General features: G+C 63.2%; 1 protein-coding gene across 2 annotated transcripts; it reads right to left on the bottom strand.

Moving 5' to 3' along the window:
• Nucleotides 1-350: 350 nt before the first annotated feature.
• DLX4 (distal-less homeobox 4) lies at nt 351-7,646 on the bottom strand. Of its 2 annotated transcripts, XM_083809100.1 has the most exons (4): nt 6,939-7,646; nt 3,325-6,832; nt 1,536-2,144; nt 925-1,060 (listed from the first exon to the last, which is right to left on the bottom strand). In XM_083809100.1, the coding sequence occupies exons 2-3, from the start codon at nt 3,614-3,616 to the stop codon at nt 1,552-1,554; spliced, it is 885 nt and encodes a 294-aa protein (XP_083665226.1). In that variant the 5' UTR covers nt 3,617-6,832; nt 6,939-7,646; the 3' UTR covers nt 925-1,060; nt 1,536-1,551. The 2 variants fall into 2 exon arrangements, with proteins under 2 accessions (XP_083665227.1, XP_083665226.1); XM_083809101.1 differs by lacking the exon at nt 6,939-7,646 and having other exon boundaries at nt 351-1,060; nt 1,951-2,144; nt 3,325-3,782.
• Nucleotides 7,647-10,466: the final 2,820 nt, after the last annotated feature.

Raw genomic sequence — 10,466 nt, 5'->3', positions numbered from 1 at the left:
AGGGTCCCCAACCTGCCCCGTGCCCCCCACCCTCCTTCTCCCACCCCTATTAAGGGAGACATCTTCAACAGCTGCAAATTGCCCGTAATTACCCCAAGGAGGCGGCGAGAAGCCCCTCACTTAGGGGCCCCCAATTACTATAATTGCGCCTCCATTTCGGAGGAGCAGGGCTGAAAACAGCGGCGGGTCCCGCGCAGATGTGGAGCTGGGCGGGAGGAGCCCCAGACCCCTGCTTGGGTGCCCCCACCCCGTGGGGCCACTTCACCTGCAGACGGGAGCCTCTGAGGACAGGGATCGAAGTGTCCCACCCCCCCCTTAAAGCAGGGAACCCCCCCAAATGTAGCAGCAGGTACTGAGGAGCAGTCTTTACTTTACAATTGTACAGCCCATTTATAACGGGGGGCACATACAGTAACGGACGGTGTTTATAAATAAAGCCAGGCTTTGTTTTTTTTTTGGGGGGGGGGTCTGGGGACTCCCCACCCTTCCAGCCCCTCTCAGGGTCCCCCGCCCCCCCTGGTGTCCATGAACAGAGGGACCCGGGGCTGTGGCCAAGTCCTGTCCCGCCAGGACGGGCGCACCGGGGCTTTGTGCCGGAGCCGTCTCGCTTCAGACCGCGACGGGGCGGGCGGTCCTCAGTTCCCTGCAGACAGCGGTCACCTTCCTCCTCCTCCTCTTCTTCATCCTCCATTCGCTGGGGTCCCCCAGGGCATTGCTGGGCTCCCCGGCCCCTCGGGGGAGGGTGGCGGCACGTCCCCCCCCCATGCTGGCCCTCCTGGAGCCGGTGGGTGCTGGAGCCATGGCGGCATCACATCATGGGACCCCGGGGCATCGCGTCCTGCGGGTGCGGCTGGTACCAGGCTCCGAAGCTGCTGATGTAGTTGCTGGGGGCCAGGGGGGGCCCCTTGCCTGGCACGGGGATGTCCCAGAGCGGGGGGATGTTGGGGGAGCAGGGGGAGAGCGAGGAGGAGGTGTGGAGATGCTCCCCATCGGGCACGCTCGAGCCCTGCTTCATGATCTTCTTGTACTTGGAGCGCTTGTTCTGGAACCAGATCTTCACCTGCGGGCGAGAGCGGGGTGAGCAAGGGATGCAGGGAGCACAGCGTCGTCCCCCCATAGACCCCTAGCGCCGATATTTTGCAGACCCCCTCTGCAGTCCTTGTCTCCCCCACCTAGGACACCACCTGCCCTTTCCCAGGGGCACAGCTGGCCCAGCACGGGGGTCTTATGGGCTGAGCCCAACCCTTTACAAGCCACTAGAGAATCCGCTATGGGGAGCCGGAGGAGAACGCGGCTATAAAACCAGGGTAGCGTGTGATAAACGGAGAGCAACCCACGAGTCTCCAGCCGTGCACGTCCGCCTGTGTCCCCACGTGTCCCCCTGGCTCGGGCTGTGCCCCCACCAAACCCAGCGCGGGTGCCGGGGCTGGGCCGGGGTGCGGCACGGTGGGGCCCCGCCGCGCGGCGGCTGGGGTGGTGGCCCCGCTCATTCCTCCCCGCGGTCCCCCCCGCGCTGCCGGCAGGTTCCCACTTGCCTCCTCTTCCCCGGCTTTATGAGCTCGCTTCGCCCCTGGCTCCGGGCTGCACCGCTGCCGCCTGCCTGTCTCTCCCCATCGCCTTCAAAAACCCACTCGCCCCGTCCCGCGGCGCGGGGCCGCCCAGCGCCGGGCACGGCTGGGCCGGCAGCCAGGCTCCGGGGCTGGGAAAGTCCCGGGTGCCTCTGGGAGGTGCGAGCAGGGGCGCCCCGGACCCGAGCCGCGGGGCCTGCCGGCGCCGGCTGCCCGCCGCGGCACGGCTCGGCTCGGCACGGCTCCAAGCGCACAGCCTTAATCCGGAGTCGCTCCCGGAGCGGAGACGGGGGACGAGCCACGTGCGTGGCGCATCCATCCCCACCCCCCGCCGTGCCGTGGCAGTGCTGGCGGCAGGGTTTTGGGGACGCCGTGGCCGTACCTGGGTCTGGGTGAGCCCCAGCTGGGCGGCCAGCTCGGCGCGCTCGGGCAGCGCCAGGTACTGGGTCTGCTGGAAGCGCTGGTTGAGGGCCTGCAGCTGCAGGCTGGAGTAGATGGTGCGGGGCTTGCGGAGCTTCTTCCCCTTGCCGTTGATGCGCAGCTCCCCGTTGGCGATGGCCGGGGGCTTGTCGTGCTCTTGGGGGAGGAGAGGAGCAGAGGGTTACACCACCACGGGAGGACAACAGAGCACCCCTCCCGCCCTGACCCCGGGGGCTGCACTGGGTCTTGCTTTTTTTTGGATATATTTTTGGGGAGGGGGTGAGCAGCAGGAACTGCTTCTGCCCTGCTGCTTCAAGCCTCCACGTAACGCAAAGGGGAACCAGGAGGCACAGCGATGTGCAGTCAGGGCCCCAAAAGCGGGCAGGCCGCAGGGCCATGCACCCGCCGGGGGGGGCCGGCAGGGCCCTGCAAGGTGATGGGGAGCAGAGGTGATGGGGGGCAGAAGCCGTACAGTGGGTGTGCTGCTCCCCCCCCGGGCAGCCCCTGGCCACAAGGTCTGCGCTGCCCACCCCTGCTGTGGCTTTGAGCATCCCTGGGGCTTCTGGGGACGTGGGGCTCGGTGGGGACCAAAACATGCCAGGCATGGAGATGGGGGACACCGAGGTGACACCGGGGACCCCGTGGTCCCTGGGCTCAGTAGGACACTGGGCAAGCACGGGGCAACAGGTGTGTCTGCACAGCCCCGTACGCCCCATACACAGCCCCACTCCCCCAGGGGAGGGCCGGGGGGGGGACAGGGCCGGGGTCCCGGGGGCTGAGCCATACTCACGACCCCCCCACGGTGAACCCGGGGGCCACTTCTCTCCGGGGTGGCTCAGCAGGCAGCGTCCTGCAGCAGCTCTGGGGGAAACCGGACCAGAGCGGGGCTGCGATGGGGCAGGGGGCTGCAGAGGGGAGAAGCTGGAAGGGGGGGGGGTACAGAATCAGTGCAGCGGGGGGGGGCTGAGACAGGACAGCACAGGACACGAGCAACGGGGGCTCAGCGCCCACCCCCCCGAGGGGGTCCTGCAACTACCGAGGCGGGGCTAGCACCGGGGGGGCATCACCCCCAGCCCCCTTTGGGTCTCCCCCGGGGGGGTATGGGGGGGGATCCCCTCCCGCCTCTCCGAGCCCCCCACACCCACGCTGCCCACTGGTGGCTGCGCGCTCCCGGCGCGCTTCCGACGGCGGCGGCTGCGCTCCCGGCGGCTCCGCGCTGGCTCGGCGGGGCCAGGACCGGGACGGGGACCGGGAGCGGGATCGGGAAGGGGGTCGGGACAGGGAGGGGGACGCCAGGACCGGGTGCGCAGCGCCGAGCACCCCGCGGCCGCCTTACCTGCGTCCTGCAGCCTGGCGCCGTGGGCCAGCCCGGCCGGGGGATGCTGGGCGCCGGCGGGCGGGTAGGGCAGGTAGGGGCCGCCGTGGGGCGGCGGGGGGGCCCCGCCGGTGTAAGGGTAGGACCCGGGCCGACCGTAGGAAGCGAAGGGCGGCGGGTCGTGCTGGGGGTGGCCGGCGGGGTGGAGGCCGTGCAGCGGGTAGTGCGGCGGCGAGGGGTGGCCGAGCTCCAGGAAAGAAGCTTTGGAAGGGTCGGAGCCCAGCAAACTCTCGGCTACGGAGCTCATGGTCATGGTGAACCGAGCCGAGCCGAGCCGGGCCGAGCCGGGCCGGGCCGGGCCGGGGAGCGGGCAGCCCCCGGAGCCCGCAGCACCGCTCCGAGCCCCGCGCCCCCCCCCGACGGGCTCCGCGCTGCCGCACCGCGGCCCCGCGCCCGGGGGATCCCCTGCCCGCCCCGCCCCGCCGAGCCCCGCCCCGTGACGTCACGGCCCCCCCCGGGGGGGGGGGCAGCCCCCTGGATGCCCCCTAACACATCCCCTCGGGGGTACCCCCTCGGAGCCCCCCCTGAACTCGGGGTCCCCCCAACCCGGCTGCGCGGCACCCAGTGAGGAGAGGGGAGCTCGGGGGGGGCGGAGGCACCGTGGTCCCCCCCCCAGTATCCTGGCTGAGACCCCCGGGGGGGTCTTGTCATCAGCGTGCGGCAGTCTGCAGCGGGGGGCACTGATTTTTTTGGGGGAGCCCCCTCCTTTGAGGGCACAGGAGGCGGATGGCAGCCCCCCCGGGGGGGCGCACAGTCCCTTGGTGGGGCAGCAGGGCAGCCCTGGGGCCACAGGGGACAAAGGGGAAAAGGAGCACCTGGGGACATGGGGACACAGCAGGGCACAAGAGAAGGATGGATGGACACGGGACAGCTGGAAGGACAGACACCGGGCCGAGGGACGGACACGAGGCCCTGCATCTCCGTGTCTGCCAGCTGCTGGGGAGGGCACCCAGGGTGGGAGCCCCCAGCCCTGGCAGATGGGGGCCCCTTCCCATGGCGCCGCAGCGCCCGGACCCCGCGGGGCTCCGCTCCCAGCTGCAGGCACCGACCTGCCCGGCCGCTCCCTGCCACTGCCCCCAGGGAGCCCTGACCCCAGCAGGGTGCACGGAGTCTCCACGGGGCCACCAGCCGAGGGGGAGCACAACCCCCAGCACTGTCACCTCCACCACTGGGGACACCCCCAGTGCTTGGCAGCGAGGGTTTGCACCTCCCGAAATCCCAGGTCTCACGTCAAGCCCTGGATGGGGGTCCGGGTCCCTCCCTGCCACCCCCGGCTGCACTGCGGTGATGGGTTTGGGGACACTGCGGGTGACGCAGCGGGGAGCCGGGTGGCCCACGCTGGCCACCAGTGTGCCAAATCTCAGCAGCTGCCCCATGCGGGGTTTGCCTGGGAGGGGCGGCCCCGGGGGAGCGGGGTGACAGTGGCCGGGGATGCTGGCAGGGAGGGTCCCCCATCCCCACCCTCCCATTAGACCATCTTCAAAACATGTTTCCATCTCGCCATCGTGCCGAGGCTGAGTCACTCAGTGCATGGGCCGGCAGCTCTGATATAAATAGCCGAGCTCCTCACTAACCCTCGGACACACTGGGACTGCTCTCCCATCCCAGACTCCAAATAAAACAACTCTGACCTGCGGCCGATCCTCTCATGGCCTCCTGCCATCCCTCCCCATCCCAAACATCTCCTTAAAGGCTCACAACCCCACAGGGATCGGGGCCAGCACGGACGGACCCACAGAGCAGCCCCTCAGTGCCGGGCAGGCTCTGGGGTCCCAGCACCTCTCCATCCCAGCGCGGAGCTGGACCAAGTGCCCAAGGGAGATCCTGGCTCAAAATCCCCCCAAAATCTCAATTTTGGCTCGGAGAGGGGCTGCTCTGACGTCTCTGCCCAGGCCACCAAACTCCGGGGGCAAACGTGGAAAATCCTCCAACCCCACCCAAGCAAAAGCGGGGGGAAAGCAGCATTAAAAAAAAATAAAATAAAAAGGAGAAATCCAGATGTTCGCCAGCCCTGCCCGGCCGAGTCATCCCTGGGAGCCTGGCGTGGCCGGCACCGGGGGCAAAGTGTGGCGGCCGCGAGTATCAAAGCGAGCCTCCGCCGATCTGCGTCTGTCCCGGCTCCGCACTTTCCCTGCCGGGGTGACTCAGCTCTCCCGGGGACGGGTGCCGGCTTGCCGGGGTGCGCGACCGGCGGCTCCGCTCCCCGAGCACTCGCTCCCCCCCGGTGCTCCGCGCCCCGGTGCCGAGGACGGGAGGGAGATGGAGGTGGAGGCTGCGTCCTCCCCGCTGCAGAGGCTGTGTGTGGTGGCCGGGTGGCTCCCAGGGCTGGACGGGGGCACCAGGGGGTCTGAAGGCTCAGGGCACCTGGACCCCTTCCCACCCTTCTGCTTTGGTGTTTCCTTAGATGTTTTAGGGACAGGTTTGGTCCCCTGGCACTTCTAGGTGGCACGAGGGGACCACAAGAGCCTCGCACCCCAGTGTGGCTGCACCCTGGCAGGTCCCAGGGAGTTCTCCGCACTGGGTGCTGGTGTCCCCCCGTGTGTTTTGGGGCAATATATGGCTTCTGGTGGAAGGAGAGCCAAATCCCCACCTTGGGCAAATGCAAGTTTCACCGGCGATGCCACGAGGGATGCTGCGCTGGGGTCCCAAACCACTGTGCCTGGTGGAGAGCGCATGGGTCCCCTCAGCCAGGGGGGACCATGGGGCAGCACCAAGGCTGAGGTGACCCTGGTGCAGCCCATCTCCTCCTCCCTGGCAGCACCCAGCCTCCGCACCAGCCTCGCACAGGAAGAGTTTCGGGTTGGGCATCTGAAGGTGTCGATTGGAGCATCCCCGAGCCCCAGCTGCCAGCCCCAAGGTCTCCACCCGGGGTGGGCGCACGGACAGCGCTTTCTGCACCACGATCCCCTGGGAGATGGGGTAAGCAACCAGCCCCAACCCTCCAGGCTGTGACAAACGTCCCCGCCACCCCGCAGCCGGGTCTGGCTCCCAGCAGCTCCCGCAGCTCGAGGGCAGGAGCTGGTGGCACCCAGGCACCTGCCCACAGGGCAGCGCCGGGCGCACGTCCCCGGGTTAGACCCAGCCCCGGCGCTGGGCTCCGCGCGGGCTGGAAGGCGCAGCACATGCTGTTTTAGCAGGGTTTGGGGTTTGAGGGTAACCCGCTGCCAAAACAAATACATCGAGTCAACTCGTATTAAATTAAAAAAATAAATCAAGGCCGTGCTCGGAGACAATTAAAAGTCTCGGTCTCGGGGCTGGAAGGTGCTGACACACGCCGAGCCCCACGCGATGGGGGGGGGGGGGGTTGCGGCCACGTCCCCCTGCAGGTCCCTCTGCTGTTTCCCTGCCCGGTGAGGGGGCTTTGGTGTCCCCGCGGGACATGGGACGAGCCCAGCTTCGTCGTGGCTGCTGCTGCGAAGCTGAAACGTCGGAGGCTCCGGGATTTTACCTGCCGGCTCGCTGCCACTGGCTGATGAAAGCAGGAAGGATTAAAGGGGTGCAGGGAGGGAGAAGGGTGCGCAGGGAGCGGGGATGGGGGGGGGGGGGGGCAGGAAAGCATGTGCCAGGTAACAAACCTCCAAGATCGCCCGAGATAAAGGGAGATCCCAACAGCTGTAATTACGCGCTGGAGAGATAGAGCGGCGCGGGGAAAGCCTGAAGCCAAGTACAGGAATTGTGGGTTAATGGCAGCCCAAGGAGAAGTTAATAACAAGCCGAACAAAGTGGGAGCAGACAGCCTGGCGTCTGCCCTCCCACACGCCACCGCTGCCGCGCTAACGAACAAGCGCGCTATCTCCAGCCCCGCGCCGAGCCCTCCGTAACCGAGGGGGAGCGCGGGGAGACAGGGGACGGGCTGCTCGCGCTGCCTTTCCTGGGGTTTTTCGTCTTTTTTTTTTTAGGGGGAAATGCAACGGGCACCCTATGAGGGGGTGAGGCGGGTGAAGGGGGTTTGCGATGCAAGGTGAGGATGATGAGGGGGGAAGGATGATTCCCCAGGGCCTGATCCTGCCCCACAGGGCAGCACTGACACGAGTGGGAGCAGGATTTGGACCTGGGCAGTGTGAGACGTCCCCAAAGCAGCCGTGAGCTGCTCCACGTGCAGGGAATCGTGGAGTGAGCGATGTGAGATGGGAATGCCTGGCAGGAGACGAGCCGAACACGTCCCCCTGGCCCCCGGAGGTGACAGTGAGGTGGCTGGCACACCGGGGCTGGGACCTGCTTCGACCGGGCAGCTTCAGAGGGACACGAGGGAAGAGAAAGTTCACATTCAACACTTTTGTTTCCCCTTTTTACCTTTGCAGGGAAATCTCCAAAGGGCGGAGGCTTTGAAGCAGCTTTTCTGCAAAGAAAGAAAGAAACAAAAAGATGCTGAGAAATTGCTTGTCCCAAATTTTGCAGCCCTCAGCCACTGGTCATGAAAACTTCCACTGCTCCTTCTAAACAGGACAGATCACACGCAGAAATGCTACAGAAATGCCCAGGATGCTGATAACAAGTCTTTTTTTTTTTTCCCTAAAATCTTTGTAAAGCCCTCCCCAGCCTCTCTCCAGGAACAGGAGATGATGGAAGCGCCCCAGCCCCAGCCTGGCTTTTCGGTGCTGGTTGAAATAACATTGCCCAGCATCGTGGCTGTGCTCGGTGTGAATAAGAAGAGCCGAGACCTCCGCTGCAGCCGGGATTTGTGCCCTGCTCCGTCACTGCTTAGAGCTGGGATGAAATCATATATATGTTAAAAACTCTGAAAACGAGTAATCCTCCCCTCCCTCCCACCCTTAATAAAGGCAATGTTTTGGGTTTGAACCGAAAATATTTTCCAGGACCTGGCTCCGGTCTGGGTTTGATTTTCGTAGGGATCGCTGGCTGGAAATCAAAATTCAAAAAGGACCGGGCGATGTAAATCAGCAGCACTGCTCCGAGGGGCATGCTGTGCCACTGATTTACATCGCCTCAGCCCTTGGGCCCTCCCGAGACAGACAAACGAGGGAGCAAACACCCGGGGAAGTTTCCCTCCGTGGCACCCGGTCGGAGCAAGCAAAGCTGGCGCCGGCTTTGCTCCCCCATCAGTGCACAAAGGGCTGAAAATCTCCACCGGCGTCGCGCCACGGGGTCACGGGAGCTGTTCCTGCCTGGCACCGAACCCAAAAGGGTCTCTCCCTGTTCCCGCTGTTCCTCGGTGAGTTTATGAAGTGCCTGGGTTTAATTGTGGGAGCAATTTTCTGCTGTTGAAATTCCCCGTGTCACTGTTACCCCTCTTGCGCCCTGGCGTGTGAAGCCAGTTTGGGGGATAATTATGCCCCATCTGGAAACCTTTGGGGAAGGTGTGAACCTGCTAGGCAGAAATATGACATATTTAATCAATTATTCCATTCATTAGCCCCAGCCTCAGCGCCTTGCCCTGCTAATTTGACAAGAGCACCAGTTAAAGAGGCTTTTTAACCCTCATTCATTTCACATCACCCTACAAGCAGCGAGCTGCAGAGCGCCGGAGTCAGTGCATGGCTGGAAAGGGGACGGTGAAAATGATATTTTCATTGCAATGTGTTTCTTTTTTTCCCCCTTTTTCCCCCAAACTTAAGAGTTAAAGGTTTGCTCACGCCGCGCTCCTAAAATCGCGCTGCTTGATGCTCTTCCCCATCCCTGCCTTTGCTGGAGTGGTGCAGGATGCCTCTTTCTGGGTGGAGCAGATAAAAAAGGAGAACTGGAATTTATTGTGTTGCCAGCAGTGCATTTAAATGAGAAATATTGATTTAGATATATTATTTTTTAGGTGGCTGTTTGGAGGGGTAATTTCCCTCTAAGGTTGAGCCTAAAAGCAAGCCCAATTAAGATCTGGCCCAGCCTTTCTACAATATTTCCAGGGGACTCTTCCTTGCAGAAATGGACTTTTCCTTCCCCATCTCTGGCTCCTCGCTTGGGACGGTGTCATTTTCCCCTTCGTGAGACCCATTAAGGGTTTGTAACTTTAACAGCCTAGCGAGGCAGCTAGTAATAGCTCGATGCAGCCTTTAAACAAGGAGATAATCAAGTGCTGGCCTCTTCATGGAGAACCTGATCCAATAAACCCTGATTAATTTGTTTTAAAATAATCTCTCGCAGGCACAGGTCTCTAAAGCAGACACTTTATGAACGTTGCGTTTGGTGCTGCAAGGGGCAGCACCTCCTCTACCACCTCACCAGCATCTGGACTGGCACACTGGGATGCGGAGGGGGATTTAATGCGATGCTTTTGGAGACATGGGGATGCCCTGACATGTACTGCTTCTGCTCCCAGCCATGCCCGTGGGCACCCGACCATCCCCTCGTCCTCCTCTTGCGGAGGCCAGAGGTCCCGGTGTGGATGCGGATCCCATGGGGTGACACCATCCTGTTCCCCCTGGGAAATGCCCCGCACTGGGGCAAAGGAGCCCAAACCCTTGTGTCCCCCCCGAGCATCCCGCTCCAGCCCGCTGGCTGCAGCCTATGTTGACATGTTTCTCTGGAAAGGGACTTAGCCAAGGATGGAATTTAAAACCACAGATTTTGTTGTTGTTATTCATTTTCTTTCTTTCTTTCTTTTTCTTTTTTTTTTTTTTTTGGTTTGTTTTTCTAATGTCCTCGCTGGAGATTTGAAAGCTGTGGCTGAGACGTCCTCTGGCAGCGCGGGGCTGGATCCCTGCGGGTGCCCCACAGCAGAGCCACCGCCGGTGTCACGCGCACCAGCATCACACAGACACCTAAAGGTGGCTCTGGGTGCTGGGTGCAGACCTGCTGGTGCTGGGACAGTCACAGGAGGATGCTCCGAGGATAAGTGGGAGGAAAAATCCGAGAGGTGAAGTGGGAGGGAGAGCTGAGTTTCTGGGAAGAAGAACTGCTGTGGACACTTATCTGCACTGAAAAGATGTGAGTTTTCACTTTGAAAGCAAGCTACAAGCAAAAAAAAATATCAATAAGTGGAATAAAACCCTTCCATTTTCTCAAAGCGAAGCATTTTGTTGGGGCAGAAGGGCTGGGGGCGGCACCCCACCTGTTGGGTGGTTTTGTCCTGGTTTTAAAAGCACCAGGCAGAAGCGGCAGCGCTTCCCCTGAAACCTGGCCCCTGCCCGGGACGCCTGGGAGCAATGCAG

This window comes from Anser anser (assembly GCF_964211835.1).
Source record: "Anser anser genome assembly, chromosome: 23".
In the NCBI taxonomy this organism is placed as follows: Eukaryota; Metazoa; Chordata; class Aves; order Anseriformes; family Anatidae; genus Anser; species Anser anser.
Note: the sequence above shows the minus strand (reverse complement) of the source record. Positions and strands in the feature narration are given on the sequence as shown.

Excerpts from the sequence above, each read along its gene's own strand:
- DLX4 (XM_083809100.1), bottom strand. The coding sequence starts at position 3,616 with ATGACCATGAGCTCCGTAGCCGAGAGTTTGCTGGGCTCCGACCCTTCC. Across the intron at positions 2,145-3,324 it reads CGCCAGGCTGCAGGACGCAG|AGCACGACAAGCCCCCGGCC; the intron begins GTAAGGCGGCCG and ends TCCTCCCCCAAG.